Here is a 25,016-nt window from a genome sequence, read left to right on the forward strand (position 1 = left end):
GATATGTAAAAAAAAAAGCCTGCTGCATTCTGTTTATATTGAACTGAGGATAATGGCTTTGGAAAGTTATAGATATGATTCCTGCCTCAGAGTAGTGACCCTCTGTCTGCTTTATTAAGGGTGTCCGCTATCCCTTCTCTGAAAATTGTGCGCAGATGGCTCCGGGAAGAGGAGGATGAGGAGGAGAGACTTTTAACTCGGAGGAAACGAAGGAGAAAATGAAAGCTGACGTGATATGGAAGTTTTCAATGTTTAATGCTCCCACGTATCAAAGTCATCCTGTCCTCAAATTTGCAGATGTTTAATCCATGCTGTCTGGACCACAACAAAGATCCGGCCACATAAAATGCGCAAATATGACTGCATTCTGGGATTGGCGACCTCCTCCGCTCAACCCTCACAAAAAGGGAACCATTTGTCCTGCATTTTTCATTTTCGTCTCTCTCACACTTTGAATAGAGGAATATGTTTGCCTCTCTAAGGTATTTCACTTTCAGGGATGCAAGTAGCATATGCAAAGAATTCATCCATTTTAATCATGTAATTGCAGTTTTTCTCGATTGCTAAGACACGCTTAATGAAACTGGGATCCACTTGATCTTCACCATCACCTTCTTAGCAGAAGTCTTCTCTTGCAAATGTGTTAACACCTTTTCATTGGTTTCACACATTTTTACACCCTTTTTCAAAACAGTTAACACAGATCTCATAGAAAGACCCAAAACTCTATTGGATTAACTGTGTTAAACGAAAGGAAAACATCTATTCACAGCTGATAGAAATTACTTGCATAACTATAAATCTCTAATGCACCTGTGTGAAACTCCTTTGCACAACTCTTCAATCAGCAATCAGTCCTTATCCATCTATAAAAGATGCCACCTCTGTGTTGCTATTTGCAAGCAAAGAGGCCAAAGACACGTAATGAGAGTAAGAGGCCATGGCAGAGGGGCCTGAGGAAGAGGAGTTTGCATGTGTGGTGGAGGAGCCGCAGCAAGAGGAGAAAATAGAGCTCAAGTTTCAAATAAAATTCGGGCAACAATTATTGACCATGTCATCAGTCATGGCTTGTCCTTTAGAGAGGCTGGACAAAGGGTCCAGCCCATTCTGAGTCAGAGCACTGTGGCATCTATTGTCAGAATTTTTCGGAATGACAATAGGTAAGTCACAATGTTACTGTGAACCACTGTGTATTTCAGCTTTACTGAATTTCCCTGTTGGCAGAACAAACTGTGTCTACAGTAATGCAGTTGTTTCATCAATCCCATTTATGTGACTGTCATAATGTCAATTTTGACATGCTGTTTGCATTTACTTTATAGAATCCACAGACTACCACACACTGGTGGCAGAGGAAAGACCTTTAGTGCTGAACAGGAGGTTGCCATTGTAGATATGGTCGTGCAAACAATGCGATCAGACTGCATGAAATCCAGGCAGCAGTAATTGCAGATCAGGGAGCATTTAGAAATATCAACAGTGTGAGTTTGGCTACTATTGATCGAGTCCTTACACGAAACCATGTCAGAATGAAGCAGTTGTACAGGGTTCCATTCCAAAGAAATTCTGACATCGTGAAGGAGGCAAGACTCCAGTATGTGCAGGTAAGGATTTGTTATTGTAATGCCTTGTCATACCATACAGTTACATGCAACTGGAATAATTTTCTTTATGAATTTGCTTTTTTCTTAGAGAATAATGGAGCTTGAAGCTGAAGGGGCACATATTTATGTGGATGAAGCCAGCTTCAAACTCTCTAAAGTGAGGAGACATGGAAGGAGCATCATTGGGCCACCGTTACAGTGCTAGGTCAGAAGGGCGCTAATATCACCATGTGTGCTGCCATCTCCAATGATGGCGTCCTCTGTCACATACCAACCATCGGCCCATATAATACAGAAGGCCTCATCACATTTCTTGATGCACTGAATGAAAGACTGGTTCCACCCGAAGAGAGAGGGCTGTTGATGCCTGGCATGACTCTGTATGTCATCATTTGGGACAATGTTGCTTTCCACCTTGTGAATGAATGGTTAGCAGTACAGCCCTGTATGATTATGGAATTCCTCCCTGCATACCCTCCTTTTCTGAACCCAATTGAGGAATTCTTCTCTGCTTGGAGATGGAAGGTATATGATCACCGGCCATATGACCAGATGTCCGTCCTGGAGGCAATGAATGCTGGTTGCCTGGCAATAGGTTCAGAGGACTGCCAGGGATGGATACGCCATGCAAGGAGGCTTTTCCCTCGGTGCATTGCAAGGGAAAACATCCAATGCGATGTTGAGAACCTGTGACCTAATCATCAGGAACGAATGGACTAAATGTGAACTTCTGAGTATTTCAACTCTTCATTCTGTTTTTTGGATTTCCACCAATAAGTTTCCTTGGCTTTCTTATGTTTATTTTATTTTTAATTAAAGTGTTCAGCATTTTTGAATTTGAAAAGTATGGGAAAAAAGAATGACATGGAAAAATCTGATGCAGTACAATAGATTTTTGTTTCTTTATCGGTTCTTTGGTGAAGAAAGGATGCAGTACAAAAGCTGTACCATATTGAATGTCTGAATTTGTCTAGTCTAGGTGCTTACTGTAGGTCTTACATGTCAACGGCAGTTCATGGGCACGGAAAGACCTGCACACAAGAATAAAATGAATGAAGAAAACTTTCTTAGAAAACATCTTTTTTTTTTTTTTTTTTTTTTTTAACAGTATTTCAACAGGACATCTCAAAATAGTGCAGGTGCAGAGGGCAGCAGGGTTTGTTATCTCCAGTAAAACCATTTTGGGAGAAAAGAATACAATTCATGCTGTGATATGCTTGCTTGCCTTTTTTGGCACATACTATAGCTATGTAAAGTATCAACAAATGGCACAGGCATGTAGCACAAATTAAGGTTGAACCGGGTCATATTGATAGCTGAATTTTGTTGTCCGTTGTGTAATGATTGATTGAAAGAATATATTAATTTGACCACAAGTTGTAGTGTTCGAGGGAAATATTTGCTTTTGTTGCATGTTTTTAATGTTTTGTGAGTGTTAGAGCATTTTGCAAACAAAACTAGTCATTTTGGCCAGTCAGGTTCTGTTTCAGCCTCTGTGTTAATTGTTTTGAAAATGTGACGTCAGAGTGTACAAATGTGTTTAAGCAAACGAGAAAAACAGAAAAAACGTTTCCTCATTTTTTTCAGCTCAGTTATTTCTTTGCCATTGTTCCTCACTGGGCTAAGAGTGACCTTCTAATGAATTGAAACGCAGCAGGAGGGCAATATTTGGTCAGAACAATTTTAGGTGTGAGATCATAAAATGTCTGAAGTCTTAACAGACAGCCTTTAGGGTCTGCATTAATTTGATTGTGTTATTCTCTTGACAGTGACATTTCAACGCTTGCACCTGAAGCCTCTGTTGAAGAACTGTGCTGAGTAGTTGGAGTACAGCATGAAAAGTTTTTCAATTAAAGCATTGCAGTGCACCTGTACATAAAAGAAATAGTATACATTTGTAAAGAAAAAAAGATGTTGCGCCTTAACTTTTTTTTGTCTTCGTGTCATTTGGCTTGGCACACACTGATTCAAAGCAATTCTATCCAGCCCTGCTTATCACCTCATCTCCCAGATTCTGTGCAGCTCTGTGAGGTATCGTGAGGGAGAGACAGACAGCCTCTTAGCCCTGTTCTCAAGCAAGGAACACTGATCCATTTCAACTGAAATCTCCCCTGAACAAAGAAGAAGTCTGCAGCCTCTGGGAGAGGATGAATGGCCACATCAGAGAGGGATTACAAGCCAATCAATCAGATCAGTGACGGGGACGGTGAGGGACGCTCGGACAAATTTAAACAATTTTTCAAGTCCTTCAAAGATGGATACAAACAGTATAAAAGGCCCTTCTTCCTTACTTCACAAAAAAAGTTCACAGCTGATGTGGTAGTAAGTCCTGTGTGGTCTGCTTGTCTGGGTTTAATTTTACAGGAATGATGCCCACACCTGGAAACAGTTAAGGTGTCAGGTCAATAAAAGTTCTGAGGGGCAGTACTAGAGGGTGGAGAAAAAATGACCACAGTCACATAAGGAATAAGTAGATGGAAACTAAAACAATATTAAAAAAGAGACTGAAAGTGTGACATATGACCTGACATATGACAGCTTGTGGAGTATCTCAGTGTCACACTGAGACAGAGCCATGTAAGTAAATGACCGGTAAAACAAAATGCAGCGTCTGTACAAATCAATCAATCAATAAATCAAATGGAGAGGTGTTATTTCTCAAACAGTGCAGAAGACAGTGATGCATGCAAAGGTATCTTTTGCATACTCTTTGAATTATAAAAGTATTATGAAAGTGTTTGGACAGGCTATTTAAAATTCTCACAATTTGAAGAACAATGTGCTAGTCAAAAAAGCGTGAAAATTCCTGTCCAATGCAGTAATACACGTTGGTGACCTTTCATATCAAATTGTGCCTTCAGCTCCAGCAGCTCTCCCATCCTCCCTGAAGAGGGAAGAATGTACTGATATATGTGGCTACACCACAATTTTAACATTTCAAATGGTACTTTTGCTAAGCCAGATGTATGGTTCAAAGAATGATACATAATGGCAGGGACTCAGTGCTTGCAGTGAGACATTTAAAAGCTCACCGTTGCCTCATAAGTGATTTCTGTTAGCTGGAACACTGGCAGCAGTGTGATGTAGTGGTAAGGAGCAAGGTTCGTAACGGAGAGGTTGCCAGTTCAGTTCTCAAGTGGGCCACTGCTGTTGTACCCTTAGCCAAGATGCTTAGCCCAGACTGTCTCAGTATATATCAAGAGGTATAAATGGGTAACATGCAAAACTGTAACCTATGCAGGTTGTTCTGGATGAGAGAAATGCTCAATTTAAGTACTGTAAATTAATTATGGATGTGTTGTCCCTGACTGGGAAACAGGGAAAAGCATTGCAAATCATTGTCAATAACAAACCTCATGCTTCATTTGAGCTGCTTTGGTCTTGTTTCTTGTTAAAAACCCAGATTAGGTGTACTGATGTCAACAATAAATCAATGGTCTCAAGGAATAGTCTTCTGTGCGGGAAGCAGCTGTCTTGAAACAGAGGTGCTTCATGCATGGTTAAATAAATAACCATTAGGCCTTAATGTGGTCATGGTGACCTTCCTGCGATCGAAGGTGAATCTCCATAGTAACAGAGCTGAGCATCACTTGTGGTCGCACTGGGGCGGCCCTGTCGACCTCCCTGTACAACCAAGGACGTCCATTAAAGTTGAATCTGAGGTCACAGGATGTGAGGTCTTGAGGGAAGCCAGATCCGAACGCTGTGTTACACACCTAGCTGTTTACAGGTACAATAGCACATGTAATGTGAAGGTTATGTCATCCGCTGAGGGATCATACAGTATATTTGGTGTGAAAATAAAGATAAGGGATCAGCATCTATACCTCTATCGCAAGGGGCTCCTTTTAAGATAAAATTCACATCACATTAAAACATATCAACAATCGAAAGTACAATAGGTAAGGACTGAATAGTTTGGGTATATAAGAGAAAAGAAAGAAAAAAAAACATAAGAAATGCAGTTTACCTCAAAGGAATTTAAGGTATGCAAAACACTGCCAGTTGCATGTCTTCTTTATACATATGTGGACCATCTGAATCAACTAATTCATGGAATGTCTTAGAGCTGTGGATAACATGATGAAATCTCACATTCCATTTTACTCAAAGAAATGCAGTCACACATATGTCCATGCCTACTGGTTTAACGTCGGATATAATGCGCCTTCTCGTGTTTTGCAGAATCACAGAGCAGTGCCAGCTCACATCTAAATTGCTGAACAATAACAGACAATAATTCACAAATGGGTAAAATTGAGACGCTCTTTCAATTAAACTGCATTTAATGGATTCTTTCGAGCAAACTGCCCTCTGACTATACAGCAGCCTAGGAAGCCAGCAGCTGTTGAGAATCCTTCAATAACACAACGGCAGCAGTAAGATCATCTGAGGGGTAATTCATCCAATTTCCCACCAGATAATGATATGCCTTTTTGTTATCTTGGGAAATGGCTTGGATTTGAATTTTTCTATTCTCGAGAACAATAATGAGTAACTACACGAGATGACGTCGGAAAACCAACATTTCAAAAGCTGAAAGAAGCATGACGCAGACATGAATGATCCAGATGTCTTTATTATTCTGGGCTGTGGAATGACATTTTTTATGTGTGGTTTTTATGTCTCTTCGTCTCCCCAAGTGAACTCAGATTTTTGACAATGCAGGTATGCCCCCCATGATGTGTGTGTGGGGGGGGGGGGGGGGGGGGGGGGGGGGATCATTCTTGACATGAGGAGACAGGATGACTAAGAAAGAAGCAGTACAACCACCTTCAATGTTCACCTAAGGAAATTTAAAGAGCAGCAGTGCTCCATTTCCTGTGATGGTTCACCTGTCACCTGCCTCACTTCTCTGTCGCACCATACCCCCGACCCCCGCCCCCCCAGCCCTCAAAATCCATTTCAGTGATTCAAACTAATTTGACAAATCTGAAAGTTTATAACTCCAGTGTTAATGCAACCCGACTGAATGTCAAATTACAGGGGAGGCGGCAGGAAAGGAGAGGTGGTGAGAACGCCACGTTAATTTCACATGTGAGAATTAAGCGGGCCGTCACGGCCGAGGCCTGTCGAGGCCTCACCTGAGGAAGCGAGCCGGGCGCCTGATGAAACACATCAATGAAGTCTCCTCGGCTGACAGCCACCCCTCTCCTGCTGGCACTATGAATAAATGGCCATGACACACCGCTCTTGGCCCCAGACGTACAGGACAAACAACGCCTAATCCATCCGTCACTTGCTGCTTTTGAGCAATGGTGGCACTGAGGCTACATGAGGGAAAGACAGAAAAAAAGACAAAAAAAACAAAAAACGTGATTTTGTCTAAACGTGATTATTTTAAGAAGCCGCGGAGAGTGTGGGTAAATTTGAATGTCACAGTGATGCATTTGGGACAGATAAAGTAGAGAGGCTTAGGCTGCTCGTTGTGGCCAATGCTTAATCACGGAGAACAGCCAAGGACAGGGACTATATATCGTGCTGTCTGTTCTCTGTACAGTTCTCCGTAAGTGCAAAAACCATTGATTGCACTGCACTCAATAAGGCAGAACAAATGCAAATACTCATGAGACCGCAGCGCACTCCTTATTCCAATACAGTCCCACAATGCATTTGGACAATTAGCTTAAGAAATCACACAGCTGCATTTCTCATTGTTGTAACTGTAATATGTGATATTTCTCCCAAACAGACATATAGCAAATCATTTGCAACTAAAAATGTAAAATATGTATTACAAAACATATACAAAGGTATTTACATCTTTAAACAAAGAAATGTTTTTTTTTCCTGAAAGGGTGCCTCCACTGTTTTTGTGAGGTGGTCATGAAATGCTTAAAAAGAAAATTAGCCAAATTTATACTAATCATGTACTAATCACATTCATGTCCTAAGTTAATCTCAGTAATAACAATGTTCACAAACTAAGTACTTCAGCAAGCCTCACATATCCTGTATTCTGCCATTAACAACAGCACACTGCTGCTAATCAGTGCTAAGAAAAATATAACGATTACATGAAGATATCAATATCATACACCACACTAAGACTGATGGAGGTTCCCTTTGTATGATACAATGGCAAATGAGGATTTAAGAAAGAGACTGACAGTATTGGAAAATGTATGAATCACTAGAGGCAGTCATCCCCACGATTCATTTGATAAACTGATATGATAAGATCATTTTTCCCTCAATTTCCATCAATTATAAAGTACAGTGAGCCTTGGTTCACAAACTGAGAAAAATACAGTTTTGACAACATTTTCTAAACAAACCATGGGCAAGTTCTAATGGGAATTAATGGGAGCGTAATAATCTAAAAATATACACTTTGATAAAAAAGTCAAACAGTGAAAGAAAAAGATGTCCCAATTTTGGAAATAATATGTCTTGATTTTAAGTCTCATTCAAAAAATGAAATTAGTTACACCAGAACAGCACTGACTAGCTCTAAGACAAAGCTGCTTTTGTGACATCATTTCTTTGTTCTTGTCCTCAGTCTTCGCTTAATAATGAGATGATCACTTTCCTTCTCATCTTGATCCAGTCCAATGATCTGCAAACAGATGTTCAAAGTAAGACCAGTACAACTGCCAACAGTTACCGCTCTTACCTTCCAAAGGGATTAACCTATACGATAACATGCCAAAAGTACAGTCCAGTAAACTCCCGGATGTTTCATTTACTGTGTTTGGCCCTGAAAGTATTATTTCCTCAAACTATATCAGTCAATACTCACTGGATGAGAGGGGATGTCAAGTGGAGAGGATATTTCAGTTTTATACAGCTTTCGTTTGGACTTCTTCGGTTTGAAACTCGTAGCCGTGCTGCCCTCTGGTTCAGGGGATTTAGCACTGACAAATCCAATTATCTTTTTAGCTGGAGAAGAAAAACAAATATTTTGTCATGTAGCAAAAATGCATGTTTCCCTCACACTTAGATTCTCACTCTGCTTTAAAAAATTCATAATTTATTGTTTCCCTTTATCTTTGAAACAACTGGCATTTGTTTTCATAATTTCAGTCAAATCCCATAATATGAAACTGAACCATGGCGTCAAAGGCGACTCAGATATCACAACGATTTGAAGGTTTGAGGCATTTTTGTCAATTATTAAGGTAATGCTTTCTCAGGCTCGGAGGCCTATCTGAAACTGGAGAACAATCAATTCTCGCAGCACAGCAACAACCACGTTTCCCAACCTCACAGTGACAGTGACCTTGACACTGCAAGAAAATTTTTCAGTTCTGAAATGTGGGAGAACACAGACAGTTTTAAAAACATTGCATGGGTCAAATCTGGGGACACGTCGTGTTGACTTGTCGGTGAAGCGAGCCTTCTGAATCTGGACAGAGCTGCGTGGCTCCTGCAGCCGTGCCCTGCTTTACCTTTGCTCCCGAGGAGAGTTGGAGAGCTCTGAATGAAGTCTCCAATCTTCTGTAGGGTCCCGTCCTTTTTGCTCTTCAAGCTTGACTGGGACTCTTGTTGCCTCATGTGATCTGTGCGTTTACCCAGCGCGGCGGGAGACTTCTGAAGGACACAGAAACACTGTGTTACTAGAAGAGGATTCATCTCCCTGGTTCACAAAGCATTGCTAAACGCTGTCAGTCCAGGATGTGGACGTTTGGAAATTTATATGCTAGGACATCTGCTGTCTTTTGCTCACCATTTTTATTCACTGCCAGCAGCAAACACAGTAGGCTGTAAAAAGGCTATAAATCTGCGATAGGCATAATAGAGACAACCCTGTGCCCCCTGGGAGTATGGCATGTGCAAATCTGGTCAAAAGACACATTTAGGATCATAATTCAAGATAGTTTTTTAAAACTAAAAAATGTAAGAAGGTAAAATTCTACAGGTATCGCATGTAGTTGGTTAAAGGTTTTGACAGCGTAGGGACAGACGCCCACCTCTTTGCGCTGTGCAGTCATCCTGGGGGTACCTCTGTATCTGGTGTTCTTCCTGTTTTCACTCTCCACTGGGTCCTGAGACACACAGACATGCTTCACATGAGACTGCAATCCTGCAGTCAGGGCCGGGCAAGGTTGCTTTCCGCTAAGCATAAGAAACCCACTCTTCATCTCAAACTGCCGCCTATCTGTCACGGTAATGCACACTCAGGAATTGGGGTTGAGGGATAGAAATGGGTGATTGGATGGATAAATGATGAATTAGTGTTTTGATTAGCGAAGCAATGGAGTGGATTTCATGCTGCATTTAATACAAAAGGAGCACAGACCTAGGGATGAATTGGATGATTGAATTAAATGGCTGTAAATGGCCCTGCTGCATGGGTTTGACAACTTCCTTCACTTACCCTCCATCAACTCTCACATGGTTTGTGTAAATTAGTGTGGAGCGGAACTCCACAGAAAATGTTATTGTCATGTGCATATCAAATACTTCGACTGAACTCTGAGGGGGTCAGAGTAGAATTAACTGAAAACTGTTCACACAAATATTTTGCTGATGTCACATGAGAACATGAGGGCTTTACCATTTTCAATTAACTCAACTTTAATCTGGCTGAAAATATTCTGAGATGGAGAAATGGGTACGTCAAATATCAAAGGCCAGGTTGTAGCTCGATCTGTTAAAAAGTCAAAAATGCTTTCTCTGTGGAGGACTAATCATTTTTATGCTTGAAGTGATGATCTTATTCAATCTTTTTAATTTTTGAAATTTTTTTTTTTAATTGAATCCAGCATGCAAGCCTTCTTTTGTGTTTGGAATACTTTTTGGTCTTCATGGCTCATGTCCCTGGGCCAAATCATAAATGAACAATGTCAAGGCGAGGAACAACTACACCTTCCTCACTGGACACCTGAACAAAATAAAGAGCACGTAGTTTGAGCCCCCTCCTTGCCAACTTCCATCGAGTTAAGCAGAGACAGCAGACTGCCACCATCTCTGGAACGTCAGCAGAAGATTAACAAGGTATGTGATCTGTAAAAAACCACACATCAAATGCTCGGTGGGGCTTCTTTAAAATAGGGTGAATGTAAAAGGATCTGGAAAGACTCATCTGTTTGGAAAAAAATTCCGTTTCCTCAGGTATAAAGGTCTCTAACAACCACGAGCAGGGTACATGATTTTGTCTGATTGGTGGAGTACTTAACAGATGGAGAACACTCATTCTAAGCAGGGAATACCTGGTTAATGTGTCTTTGTGTTGCTCTCAATTTAGCCTTACTTTTCCAGCAACCTGAAAGCATATCTCCCTTTGAAAGAGAGGGCAGGTAAAGAAAGGTAGACATTAAGTCAGTTATGCCTTTGTGTTATTGCAGTATGTGATTCTTTGAGAAAATTCCAACAGGAATCTCAGAGGTACTAAGTTAATTTAACTAAAACTAAAACTCAAACATTTCTAGTCTTTATCATGTAATATTAGCATTGGCAATGTAATACACGAGGGAATCAATTTATAATGTTTTTCTATTTTCAATTTCCTATAATTCCCAAAAATCCAAATGAATATATTTTTCACACAAATTACAAAAAACCCCACTTAAACAGCAGAATACACACACACACACGTTTTACATAACATGACATGATAATTTCGCAAAGCAACCTTTGCAATCATCAGCACCACCTCTTGTGCATATACCTTCTCCATTTCAGCACTCTTCCTTTTTCTCCCAGTCCTAGTGATTTTGACAGTCACAGCAGAGTCCTCTCCCTGCTGCCTCACGCACATCTTGTTGGGCTGGAGCGGAGTGAACTGAATCTCCAGCTCGGGCTTGGGGAAGCGGCTGGGTCTACCGTTCTCCGTGGAAACGTCCGAGGACTCCAGCACTGACACCTACAGGAGGACAGCGGTATTACACAGAATGTCTGTGGTCTGAATGTCTTCCCTTTGAAACAAATTCATCCGCAGGTCAATCCTTGTTCCCCAGATTGCTGACGAACTCAATTACGTACCTCACTTTCCTCAGAACTTCTTGAACTGCCCACATCACCTTTCCCTTTATTACTGTCATCCTGGGGTTTCTGAGAGGAAACGTCATTTACCTGGGCAGCACTCTCATTACCTTCACTCTGCAACAGAAATAAAAATACAATACAGGACACATTAAGCAATACATTGTAATTTAGAACTATGGACAATGCAATTGTGTGATGCCGCAAGAAGGAGAAAGGTGAAGGAGAAACCTGACTGGGTGATGTTTTCTGATTTCCAGCTAATGGGAACTTATTGGCGTTTCCTGATAAGATTTTCAGATGTTTCCTCAGTTCCAAAATTTCAGAATCTTTCTTCAACAAACCACATTGCAGTTCTGCCACTTTTTCTTTAATGTTCTGTCATTTTTAAGGAAGCAAGAGAAAACAGTGTCAACACCACACACTCTTTACCACTGAGAATGCCATACGCCATTTGAAGATAGAGTCCCAAGACATCATTAGGAAATTCTAATTTATCATGTTTGCATCAAATGTGATTTTAAGAATTGGAGAGCACTAGTCGTCTGTGTAATCCGAACATGTGAAATATTTACCATTTCCAAATCCAAGGCTATACTGACCTCTTGTGGCAGACAGCTGGAATCGCTCTGGAGTTCCTTCAACTTCTTGTCTTTCTCAGAATTGCTCGCAACGAGCTTCTGCATCTGAACCTCTAGAGCCGCAACCAGAGTGTCCCTCTCTTTTCTCCACTTCTGAAGGTCGTCATCCTTCTCAGAGAGCTGCTTTGATAGGGACTCCTGTGAATGGATGCAAGGCCAAAGTGCAGACAGTTTGCTGGTGCACACAGCGCATCTCAGTGAAAATCTCCCTAATCGACTAATTTACACAGCAGACATTCATTATGTAGCCAGTTTTTCCCCCCTCAGAGGTCTGAGCCATTGACAGAAAAGTAAGCTGTAAAAACACACATGGATTGGGAGTCAGGGAACTGGACACGTTTGAATCCCAGGTTGTATGCTGCTGTCTTACCATTGAGCGCATTACATTACCGATTTCAGCCATGTATTAAAAAATGTATCCTGATAAGTTTCAGCATTATTCATATCCCTACAGTATCAATGTCTACCTTCCAGCGAAATCTATTTACAGCCACACTGAACTTCATTTCGGGGAACCGCAGGGGAATTCTGCAGGGGGTTGCAGGGGAATTCTGTAGTAGAAAGTAAGAGGTGCATTTACCACGTGCATCAGCAGTTTGCCGTGGCGCGCACGGTCGTCTGCAAACTTCTTCATCTCCTGGTTTCTCTTCTCCTCTGCCTCTTTCACCTGGTTTATGAGGAGCAACTTCTCCTCCAGCCACTTCTTCTTGTCTGCCTGATACTTCTCATTAGCGAGCTGCAGTATTAAAAAAAGAAATATTGTCATTTATGGGACTGTCAAAGCTAATGATGTGAGGAAATGGAGGGCTACTGCTTCAGACAGAATCTGACTTTGCCTGAAAGCAGTGTCTTTTTCCCACAGAACTTCAAACAAACCCATTAAGATATACTAGAAAATGTGAAAAGCAGTAGTATCAGGACCATGAACTACTGGAGCCATGTCAAAGCCCTTACCTTCAGTCTCTCTTCAGCCTTCTCAGTTTCCTGTTTCGTGTTGGAACAACATTCTTCAAGAATTTGAGTATGTTGGCCAGCATCCATGTTCTGCTGAAGGAATCTCTCTTTCAAGATGTTCAATTCTAAAATGAAAGCAGGTTTACTAATGCAGATACACATAGTTCCATAAAACAAAAATGTGTTGAGCCATGAGTCTTTGTATTCTTCAAAGTATCTGAACACACAAAAACACCTGCTCCCCACCTTCGGTTAAGGATTCAATCTCATCCAATTTAGCATCGAGAACTTTATCTTGTTCTGCCTGAGTTTCCTCTTGCTCTGTCAGCGCAAGACGCATCGCTTCAATAACTTGCTCTTTGGCCTGAAGATCTGCATATATGTATAAAAGAGACATGAATCATAAACACACTTTTTCTACAATATAAAAAAAGTATTAAAAATGACCCAGTGCTCTGACCACAGGGTTGGTCCCATCATTTCAAATAAAAATGGACTCATTGTCAGAGTTTGGAACATGAAGAGCCAGACTCTCCTACATTTCCGCACTGTTTGTACAACCTGCACTGTGGATAATTACCGCTGCAAGCTTTCTGGTAACGCTGGAGATTTTCATCAGACTTGGCAACGCTGGCTTGTTCCTAAACGTAACAAAGAGGTACAATAAGCAAACAGTGCAAGATGAACGTCCAAAACAAAAAAAGTTGTGATGACTTTGACACTTACACTCTTTAACTGCTGAATTATCTGGTCCTTGCTGTGCAGGTCATTCAGCATTTGATTTCTCATCCTCTCAGAGTCGTTCAGTTTTTGCCGGAGAGATTTCTCCTCTTCACGCATGCTGGAAATCTGGTGGCCACAGACACCAAAGTGACTTGACGTTTTCTTAAAGCATGCTTGCTTTCATATGCACAGGTAGGACTGGGAGATATAGCCGTCACGATACCCCAGTATGTGGGGTTAGGTTTCTTCCCATATATTTTCCCTTTAGTCATACCTGATGTGGGAGCACACCTCCAAAGTTCAGTGAAATGCTTCCGGGGCAGAAAAATATCACTTGTATCTATATGTTGGTTAAAACACATAGCATATGTTTTCACGCTTTATCTTTGTCGCTATGTGCTTCTATCTACCACATGGAAGCAGCACAGTGCTATTGCTGTGATATCAACATTGAATAGATACGAGTGGCGTTTTTTTTCCCTCGGAAGCATTTCTCATGGCCTCAGACAACTGGAGATGTGCTCCCGCATCAGGTATGACTTAAGGGAAAAAAATACGGGAAGAAACCTAACACCACATACTGGGGATAGCTGTTATTGCGCTAAAAAAACAGCTATTATGCAGAGGTGGACTTGTAATAAAGCTATGGTCCTCTGTTTAAAAGTGGCTGAGGCAGATCAGGTCGCTTACCTCTTTTTGCACTTGTTGTATTTGTTTTTTGGAATCAGCCAGTTTCTCCTTCATGTCGGAGGCGTCATCTTCTTTTCTCTGCAAATCAAGATTCAAAGCCCGGATCTGCTCTAAGCCGCTAATCATCTCCTCCTTTAACCTGTTGGGGAAGAAAAAGCCCACTGTAACAAACTCACAGAATCTGGATATCTTCAAGTCAGCATATACTGTATATGTATATTTTCCATTTTTTTTGTACAAGCAGTCTGTGTTTGTTGTGACACAAGATAGCAGTTTGAAATACAAAATTGCGCAAGTGCAGACACAACCAAATTTGGGTTAAATGCCTTGGAGAACAGGAGGAATCCCGTTTCCCTACATGAGGAGACTGGTAATGGTGCCTGACATATGGAGATCAACTTACTTCGAGAGCTCCCGTGTTTTCTTCTCCAGCTCAGCGTCCTTCTGAGCGATGGCCTCCTCTGCCGCTTTGAGGAGCTCCCGCCGCCTCTCCGCCTCCTTCCGCCTGGTCTCCTGCACGCCCGCCGATTCCACGTCTGCAAGCTTGCTCCGGGCTTCCTCCAAGCTCCTCTGCAGGGCTGCCGCGGCGGCATCCCTCTCCGCGAGCTCCTTCTCCAGCTTGGCCGCCATGGCGGTGCCGGCCTCTGAGGTCTTCAACTGCACCTCCAGGGCCGCGACCTGCTCTCTGAGGCTCGCCACCTCGGCCTCCAGCTCACGGCGTTCTCTCCGCAGCTCGTCGGCGGCCTGCCTGTCGGTCTCAGAGCTCTTCCTTCCAGCATCAGCCTTCCCCCTGTAATCCTCCAGCTCCTGCTTCAGCCGGGTGGAGGCCTCCTCCTGCTCGGCGGCCCGCTGCCGTACCCGGCTGAGCTCCTCCTCCAGCTCCCGAATCTGCAGGCCCTTCTGAGCGGACTCCTTCACCACCGTCTCGCACTCTTTGTGCAGCGCGTCCATGGTGTGGTAAAAACGGCCGCTGCCCCTCGTCAGCAGCACCGCTCGGGACTTCTCCAGTTCCTGCCGGAGCTGCTCGGACTCCTGTGTCAGGGACTCGATCAGCTTGCACTTTTCCCGGGACTCGTTGTTGTGTTTCACCAGGAGGGCTTTGGCCGATTTCAGCTCGTCCAAGACCTTCTCCATCCTCCCCACCTGCTCCTTGATTTCGCGCTCCATCACGTCGATCTTCTCGCCCTTTGTCTCCGAGTCTTGCTGAAGGCCGCTCCTCTCACCAGCCAGGGTGTCTCTCTCTCTGGCAAGCGCGGCCTTGTCCTTCCTCTCCATCTCCAAGGATGACAGAGCAGCTTCGCACGCATGTTTGTGCTGCGTCAGCTCTTCAAGCAACTCGCTGACTTTTCTCTCCAAGGAAAGGCACTCCTGTTTGAGGTCTTCCATTTGCTCATCCTTCAGTCTGATCTCCTCCTGCAAACCTGCCCTCACGGACTCTAATTGTTGCTGCAGCGCCTCTTGCTCTGCTTTGACTGGCATCATGTCCAATTCTTTTTGATTACATTTTGCCTGCAATTCGATCACAGCATCCACGGAGTTTTCTTCAAGAGTTCCTTGGAAGACAAGAAAAAGGCTCATGAGTGTGAGTGAATTTGTGATCAACTGCAATTATACATCAATGAGACCCTAAAATGAGGGAAGTGCTTATAAATATATTGGGGTCTACTGGTACCATGCGTTCCGAATTAAGCTATATTTTATTATTTAAATGATTATTTTAGCTCTCCCCATTTAAACCTGTCACCAACTACTAGACTTTGTAATGTGTAGGTTTAAAAAAAAAAAAAAAAAAATCAAGTTTTAATATAAGCCCTCAATCTGAATTTATAGTTCAGACATCAAACTGAAACCAAGCGTGAATAAATAATGGTGGATTTCAAAAATTCATTTTCTTTTTCTAATAAAGAATTAGAAATAATTTCATGTACTCAACACATTAATAATTCAGTAGTTTGTCTCCCAACACCCTTTTTGTCACTCTCACCCAACTAGTTTCTTTCTGCTTTTATCATCTCAATATAGCCAACACAAGTTAAACTCAGTCCTTAGACAGCTAGTGACAACAATGTTTTTATCAAAACTTGATTAAGCCACTCCTGCATTCTGTTTTTTGAGTACATAAAGCAACTACTGGAGCACTAACATTTAAGAACTTGTGTATATGAGTGCTGATACACTTCCTCCTTTCCACTACTCAAGATAATGACACATGGAGCCTCTTCCTATGAGTACTAGAGTAAAGTGAGAAAAAGCTCCAGAAGCTCTTTTAAGACCTTTAACTGACGCATTTCAGTTCATTTTGTACTTGAAGATGGAAGGATTAAAGTGCATTAGATACAAACAGCTGGTCTGCCTCTCCATTCCAGACTTCTCTAGCAGATATTATCTCCTGTTAAATTTGCAATGTGTGCTCCAAAACTACAGATATATGTGTTAGGAACATGTAAAACATCAGTAATGAAACACCTGTGTCTGTGAAGAGTAAATGCCAACACACGCTACCCCATGTTTATCAGTTTTGAGAATTTTCTATCTGTGTGTCAAGCAAACAACAGAAAAGACAGCGATTTTTTATTAATACAAAATATCACAAACATGACAATCATATTTGTGTATATTTAAAAATGTCAAAACAAATAATACAAACAAAAGCGAAGCACAGAGGCTACTTTCTCATGACAGACAATCTTTTTTTTGAACGAATATATCTGCGCCCCTTTGGGGCGCTCTCTTTCGCCCCTGGTCTACACCCCACAAAAGGCGGGAGACCTTTCCAATTGCTTGATCCAGAGCCTGTACCTTTCTTGGGGGGTGGCTGCTCGTTCAGGTCCTGCTGGATGTCTCCCAGGCGCTTCCGGCCCCCTCTCCCACAACTCTCACTGTCTTCCTTGGAACACTTGCAATTTTTCTTTAAGTGCAGGATTTCGTCTTTGATAGTATCAATGAGGGCCCTCTGTTGACACAAGAAAGGAGAAACATTAAAGAAATCAACCAGAACTGTTGACAGCTCTAGGGCTGTAGTCGCTTGCCTTCTTGACAGACTTCAGTTTCACACAAAGGGTATGGACAAATAAATGCCTTTTCAAAGTCTCAGTAAAGACACACATTTACAGACACAAATTTATAGCTACAGAACACTTAGGTGTCTAATGCTGACTGGCAGACATCAGAGAGATTCAGAATAATAGCCTTGCCCTATACTAGTATTCTTTCCAAAAGCAATACTTAAGCTTTTCAACCACAAAGAAATCTACTTTGATGTTAAGCCTTATTTTGTCTTGTGGGGTGGGAGTATTGTACAACTCACATCATTAATGGCATTTTCAACATGGTGGTCCATTGCCGTTTGCAACTTAGAGATCATGTCATCCTTTTCTTGGCAGATCTCCATAAGTTCCTGGAACTTCTGTGTCTGGGACTCATATTTCTTCGAAAAGTTACAGGACAAAAGCAACAATGTGAATCAAGTATAACAAAAAATGACAGTCTGTGCCACCCCATGACCATGTAGATACTGCACAGATAGACAAACTGATTCTTACCCTTTTCGCCTCTTCTAGCTCTTCACTTGATTTCTGTGTCTGACTGCTAACTGTCTGCACTTCTGTCAGGAGAAAGAAGGGACTCATTGATTGAGATCATTTCAAGCCACAACATGGTTAAGCATCTACGTACAGACAAAAACGGGAGTCTTGGATATATCGTACCATTGGTTTTAAGAGTGAGGAGCTGCTGGGTTTTGAGAAGTTCCTCGGACAGCTCAGCGACCTGCTTCTCGAGGCGGGCGATGGTGTCGTCTTCATCAGGCAAGCCGACGAGGCATGTTTGCGCTGCCTCTGCGTCCTTCTTGATTTTAGCCAGGTCGTCTTGCATTGAGTCAATCATTCCATCCAGAAGCACCACTTTATCCTGACAAAAGCCCCAGAAAACAAAACAGTTCTATGTTAGACAGGAACAACGTGCTCCATAAAACAACATTTCAGCTCCTGGAAATATACTGGCAAATGCAGTACGTTTTCTACCTGCTTCAGGGTAAGCGAAGGGCAACAAGACTGGTCACAGGTCTTAGATGATTCATGAAGAGAGACTTCAGGCACCTAATCTCTGGTCACAGTAATGGCTCAAGGAGGATTTGAATCAAGAATTTAAAATCTTAAACGGGATTATAAGGTGGACCATGGAGGCAATTTCAAGGTCATTTTAGGAAGGAAATCCAGAGGGCACAGGTGGAAATTAGTTAAAAAGTAAAACTTCACACTGAAAATCAGAAGTATTCATGTGTGGAATAATTTGCTGAGATCTGCAGTGGAGTCAGATACCACTGGAAGACCAGACCTGATGCTGTGATACTAATCGGCCGCCATTGTGCCTCGTTCCCACTCTAAACTGTTCACTACAAACGTACCTTTGTGTGTTCTGTGCCGCTGGTCATGGCCTCCCCATTAGCAGTATTTTTGCTCACTAAATTCTTCAGTATTTCTAGCCGCCTCTCTGCTCTCTCTTCAATTATTTCCTTTTCTTTGGCAAGGCGTTCACTGGAAGACAAAAGCGACAGGATAATAATACACATTTTAGTAGGTTCAGTGCAATGGAACAGTTAACAAGATTCAATTTACGGAAAGCCATTCATCCATTTACGAAGTGTAAGAATGACACCCATGGCAATACCTGTAATCACTTTCCATTTTGGAGAATAACTCCATGAACTCCTTGGTGACCTCTTCACGAATACGAGACTCCATGGCCAATTTCTCTACCTCTTCCCTGCAAAGCTTCTGCTTCAGCTCCTCTATTAGTGAAAGCTGGTTCTGAAATGCAAACATGTACTGATATCAAAGTCCAGTTTGGTTCTGACACATGTTGAAAGCACTGAAGACAGCAAGGCAGCAAATGCATGCCTACGCACACTGAGAGAATATTTTGAAACACTTGCCTCATAAGCTTCCCTATCAATTTCGATGTCCTCTTCATCTCCTTCCTCTGCTTCCCGAATAGTGTTCTCCAAAATGCTGTCAACACAACTATCCTCTTCCTCCTCCTCCTCCTCCTCATCATCATCATTTTCCTGCAAGTCCTCAAGACCCATCTCCCAGCCCACAAGCGAGCTTTTGCGAGCTCTTGCCAACAGGTTCTTGCGGTCAGCGTTGTTGATGATGAAAGACACCTCCCGTGCCGACTTCTTGGGGACGACGGGCAGAGGCTTCGTGTTGAGGACCACCACCTGCACGGGCAAGGGCAGACGAAGGCCTTGACTGCTGCGCTCGTCCCAGCGGGTGCCCGGAATGCGTGCGACGGGCTGCCACTCACCTTCTGAGCCACGGCGGAGAACTTGAGCACGTTCAGGGTCTCGTCGTACATGGAGGCGCACTGGTTGATGTTGACAATCATGCAGGCTTTGCCTCGGCCGCAGAAGAAGCCCTGCAGGTAATGGGTCAGCTTGCTTTCTCTGAAGGGCACGTGCTGCTGCAGCCTGCGAAGGAATTCATGCTGGACTTCAGAGACCAATTCTATAATCTCATTACTGCCACAAGCCCCAGACACTGAGAGGGATGACAATTAGAATTAAATATTTAAAATTACACTGGTTCAAAAAAGAGCTAGAAACCACAACAGTGATTATAAAAATGGCCTCAAGGGATGCTGACAGCCATCGACTGGATCACTTTCAAAATTTGTTTATAAGACATTCCAACAATAAAATATGATATCTATCCAACTAATACCAGTTGCACAGCAATTGTGTGTGTGTTTTTTTTTTTAAATCATCTCAATCATCAAGGTTTCAAAACCTACTTCAGGCAGAAAATGTAGCATTTAATCATTATACTGGCTCAAGCATTTGGTGATGCTTTCAGTATGCGATTAAATCACAACCTCTACGTACGGACACATCTCACGTCTGCTTATTCCAGTGTAGCACTTTTTTTCCCCTGAAACACTCTGGATGTTGTTGTGACATCAGTAAGTGCTAGTCTCCATTAGTTACACAAAGCAAGAACTTACTTGGATTGTTGGTTGTGTCTCAATGCATTAATGCACTTTCCGAGAATTAGCAGTGATGTATTGATGTTGCCAGCTTCTTTCAAGCGGTCTCCCTTATTCTGTGTTTTAGCACATCTCTCCGATCCAGCTAGATCACACAAAGACAACCTATGAATGTGAAGAAGAAAAAAAAATTAATACAAAAATACCGTGGGAAGAAAATAAACAAGGAAAGCTAAATGATACTCACTCGCTGATCGTATGGACACGGGGTATTCCGACATCTTCAATCCGCAGAATCCGGATGGAGAATATGCTATGACTGAAAATAAATGCAGTATTACACACTAAAAAAAAGATGTACTGCTTAAAAAGCAGTTAACGAAAATCATTTCTTTTTCTAAGTTCACTTTAAAGTTGATCAACATACCTTCGGCTTGACAGGTTATTGAGCTTTGTACAGGAAAAGCTCTGATTTTTCTTTCCAACTTTAACAACTTTGTATGCTTCATCTGCATCATTTACTTGTACCCACTTCAGATCTTAAAAAAAAGCAGATTTAAATTTCAATATTTGTCAGTGAAATACACATTTCACACATTTGGAAACAAATAAATGTACAGCCATGCATCACTTAATGTCCACGATACGTTCTGTGAAATAGGACGTTATGTCATTTGGATGTTGTGCGAACACCATACTGTATACAGTATATGGTATACTATGTACTGTACCATTATACGGCTGGCAGTTAAATCGCTTTATTTCCATGAGACGTGAGATACACGTGTTGCGTGCGGGAAGCGTTGCCTTCACAACGTCCGGTTACGTCCGCTACGTCCGTTCTGTGATCGGGATTTTTAAACTTTATTATAACCTTATGGGACTACGGACATATATGCAAACGGACATTGTTCGAATGGATGTTCAGCGGCGCATGATTGCACTGTGAAACCATTACCTTTCACAAAGGAATTGCCTTTGACGTCTTGGGACAACCGAAGTACAGTTCTCTTCAGCGAGCCATTTGGTAGGGGATCAAGCAAGTCGTGAATATTTTCATTGTAGATTTCACAAAATGAAACCCAGACAGAGTATTTTGTGTGACTGTCCACATCCAGACTGAAACTATCTGCATCAACTGATACTTCTGCATCACTCATGGTGGAGCCTACAGATGCATGACGACAAAAAGAACTGTTAGCAAGACAAATAACTCAAGTTAAAGCAAAGTAAGGATGTAACATTTCAACACCCCCCATCCCAATAGTAAGCAATATTATATCAGTGCTGCATTTTCAAACTTTTTTTTTTTTTTTAACAATCTGAACCTGAACACAAAATAAGATGCTTGACTGGGTGTACTAAACACCTCTGTCTTAACCTTGTAAAGAGTACTGACTTTGTATGTCGCACTTCCATGAAAGCATTTTCCCTGGAGTTTATTTTCAAATGCTTACTTTGCTCCAGAAAGCAAACAATTTTAAGTTCCAATTAGACAGGTGAAATAAAAATAGTCTACTACAGATAACAGACACTCAAGAGAAAAACTTCAAGAATCCAAGAATATTCTTGCCTTCCAGCAAGGTTGTCCTGCAAGTAGAACTGAGCTGGCTCGCCATGCTTTTCTGAGAATCGCTCTGCAGAAGAAAAACAAACTAGACTTAATCTTTTTTCTAACAATATACTGGAATGGAATCACTGAATGTGACTGCAAAGCTATACCTCTTTTGACAATCGCAGAATGTTTCTCTTGTTCGTAGCTTCCTCATCCTGCTGATCCTTTGTTAGTCTGGTGAACTCCCTACATCTGTGAGGCTTGATGTTCATCTGTCTGTATATCCGGTCTTCAATGCTGTTGAAGATCACATTCAAAGACCTTGGCAAAATGCCGGCATCACCATCAGAACCTAAAATGAAATTACATCATACTTAAGTTTCACCTGCAACGCATGTTTTCAAGAGACGTTAGGCTACGTTGAAACTATTGGCAACCATTAGGACTAATTCACTTCCAAAAGAGAGAACAGGGACATACCTAGGAAGGTAAAGGTCTTTCCAGCATTGGTAACTCCATAGGTAAACACCAGAGAGTTTCCTCCTTCCAGAACATCTTTGACAAGACATTTCACCGTGCCATCGAACATTTCCTTCTGGGTAGTCTCTGGACCATAAACCTAAAAATTGAATGAATGAATTTAAAAATCAGGAACAGGGCCAAATGTATTCTTTATTGGAATTAATCACATATACATACTTGAAAATATTCTTGCTCACCCGTGAGAACTGAAATCGCTGTGCTGTCTGAGGAATCGACTTATCACTGAGTCGTGCTGATAGGGATGTTCTTGGAGGCTTGAGCAACACAACATCTGGGGGTTCAACTGCAACACATTCCTGAATTTGAAGGGAAACCAGATAACAAGATAATGTCCATCACTGTTTCTAAGGAAAGCCTGACCAGTGTTTCTAGTATTACAGTGAAAAACCACTCTCTCTCTTTTAGGTCTGGTGGCTCCATTTTCACATGGTTTCCAAGGCTGCATCTCCTCAGCTAATATGAGCTTCAAAAGTATTTACAGATGTCAGCTTTGACATTGAACTTCTGATTCCCCCCCCCCCCAACTGTCTATATTGTATTTCAGCACCTGTTACAAGTGCAATTATTGATGCCTTTTAATGGCTTCCCCAGAAGCCCTTGTGTAAGCATGTTTGTTGTAAACACTAATTTGTTATGTCTTACAATTAAATCTTATGCGTACAGTAAGACTTTGGAATTGGAGAATGTTCTGCATTAGATAACATTACATGAATATCGTTATTTACCTGCGATTCGCCATTATAACTTTCGGCTGACGTAAATGGTCGTATCCGGAGGTAAACTTGTAAATGTTCTTTCTCCAATAAAGGTGAATCCTGAAAAGTACATTTGTAAGGTTAATTACTTGACAGTATTTTGTACGGACAAGACAAGATGCATCCAAATGAATGCATTTAGTTTGTTTACTAAAAACAAACGTGGGGACTTTGTGACAGCATTCACCTTACAGGACCACTGCATTCACAAGGCCTTAGACTAAACAAATATCACCAGAACACAGCATAGTGAATAAAAGTGACTCGAACTGGAAGAGTTCGGCTGTCATCAGTCATTCTAAATGACATACAGGCTGTATCACTATTAGGATCCAGCTGCGCACTGAGCAGTTGCCCAAAAATCGCATAAAAAAATCATAGCGTGGACTTCAGAAAATCACAGCCTGCTCCAGACAATTTGATGGGAGAAGATGCAACAAATCATATATGAGTGTATCAATCTAATCGAGGATATCACAATGATATTACCAGTAAATCTGCCATATGCCCATTGTGAACTGCGTGAAATGGGCATCAGTTCAGTAGGTTTAAACGACCTTGACGGGTCATCGTTTATACTATCTCCCACTATATCCCCATGTCAGTATACAAGTAGACTCAACCTTAAGACACTGCTGCGCTGATCCAAACATGTCTGAACAGCATGTCACATGATCGCACAGACTCGGGTTGTAACACCGCCCGCAAACATGTTTTCCAGCTAGTAAGCAAGTCCAAGCATAGACGATAACTGCATAAATGTGTGACCTCGAAATGGCATAATGATCAATGTTAAGACTGCGAAACCGGTCTTGATTAACAGGAGGTCCCATGCAACGATAAAATTGATGTCAAGTAGCACTTACCTCGGACAAAACAGACGGTATGGCTGAAAATTCGGCAAACAGGTCTTTCTTCAAATCTTCTACAACTACTGACTCCACTCTCTCGACTTTGTAATTAAAGCAAGATTCCATCATACTGAAGAAAACAGAGGATGCTTTTAAATAGGATAGCGATCACAACCGTTTACTTATTCATTTCGCATACATCGCGCTAGCACACGTTACAAAATCCTAGCTGAACCAAAATGACGTCGATGACGGATAAGGTTTGTTACAGTTATTGTTTATCTAACTTTAGGTAGATTAGAAATAGAGACTGCTGTACTAACACAGAAACAGACACGTCATTTAGACTTTTCTATTGTACACAATGTTAACTAGTCAGTTAATTAACATAGCTGTCTAACGTTAATTAACATCGACCTAACATTAATGGGTACAACCTATTGTGATGTTCAATGAATAATGTTAGCTAACAAGTTGATCTTGTTAGCGAAGGAAGCCCATGCATTTTAAGCTGAACCACTGTTGTTACACATGGTTAGTCAGTCTAACAATGAATATAAAAAACTCTTCATAGAGGTTAGCTAGGTAAACTAGCTAACGTTACCTAGCTACCTGCCCCAATGCTGTTCGTTGCTAGCAAGCGTTAGCTAACGTTTTAGAAAAAAATCATTTCAGACATATGCTTACTTATTTATTTTCTATAACAAAAGCACAATATTAACATGCAATACGTTAGCCAAACTTACGTGACAAAAGACAATTATTTCCAAAACATTGATCTCTAAATC

At 41.7% G+C, this 25,016-nt stretch overlaps 1 protein-coding gene across 1 annotated transcript; it reads right to left on the reverse strand.

Moving 5' to 3' along the window:
* Positions 1 to 8,082: 8,082 nt before the first annotated feature.
* LOC118791897 (kinesin-like protein KIF20B) lies at positions 8,083 to 24,357 on the reverse strand. Its single transcript, XM_036549449.1, has 33 exons — positions 24,256 to 24,357; positions 23,348 to 23,437; positions 22,799 to 22,918; positions 22,560 to 22,698; positions 22,247 to 22,431; positions 22,098 to 22,161; positions 21,483 to 21,692; positions 20,952 to 21,063; positions 20,772 to 20,843; positions 20,543 to 20,689; positions 19,847 to 20,009; positions 19,473 to 19,760; positions 19,208 to 19,347; positions 18,945 to 19,074; positions 18,247 to 18,448; positions 18,082 to 18,143; positions 17,847 to 17,966; positions 17,339 to 17,492; positions 14,943 to 16,092; positions 14,540 to 14,678; positions 13,853 to 13,975; positions 13,707 to 13,767; positions 13,373 to 13,498; positions 13,127 to 13,251; positions 12,753 to 12,908; positions 12,134 to 12,310; positions 11,763 to 11,909; positions 11,532 to 11,648; positions 11,218 to 11,412; positions 9,518 to 9,592; positions 8,996 to 9,134; positions 8,347 to 8,486; positions 8,083 to 8,163 (listed from the first exon to the last, which is right to left on the reverse strand). The coding sequence occupies exons 1-33, from the start codon at positions 24,355 to 24,357 to the stop codon at positions 8,083 to 8,085; spliced, it is 5,451 nt and encodes a 1,816-aa protein (XP_036405342.1).
* Positions 24,358 to 25,016: the final 659 nt, after the last annotated feature.

The sequence above is a fragment of the Megalops cyprinoides genome, chromosome 1, assembly GCF_013368585.1.
Source record: "Megalops cyprinoides isolate fMegCyp1 chromosome 1, fMegCyp1.pri, whole genome shotgun sequence".
In the NCBI taxonomy this organism is placed as follows: Eukaryota; Metazoa; Chordata; class Actinopteri; order Elopiformes; family Megalopidae; genus Megalops; species Megalops cyprinoides.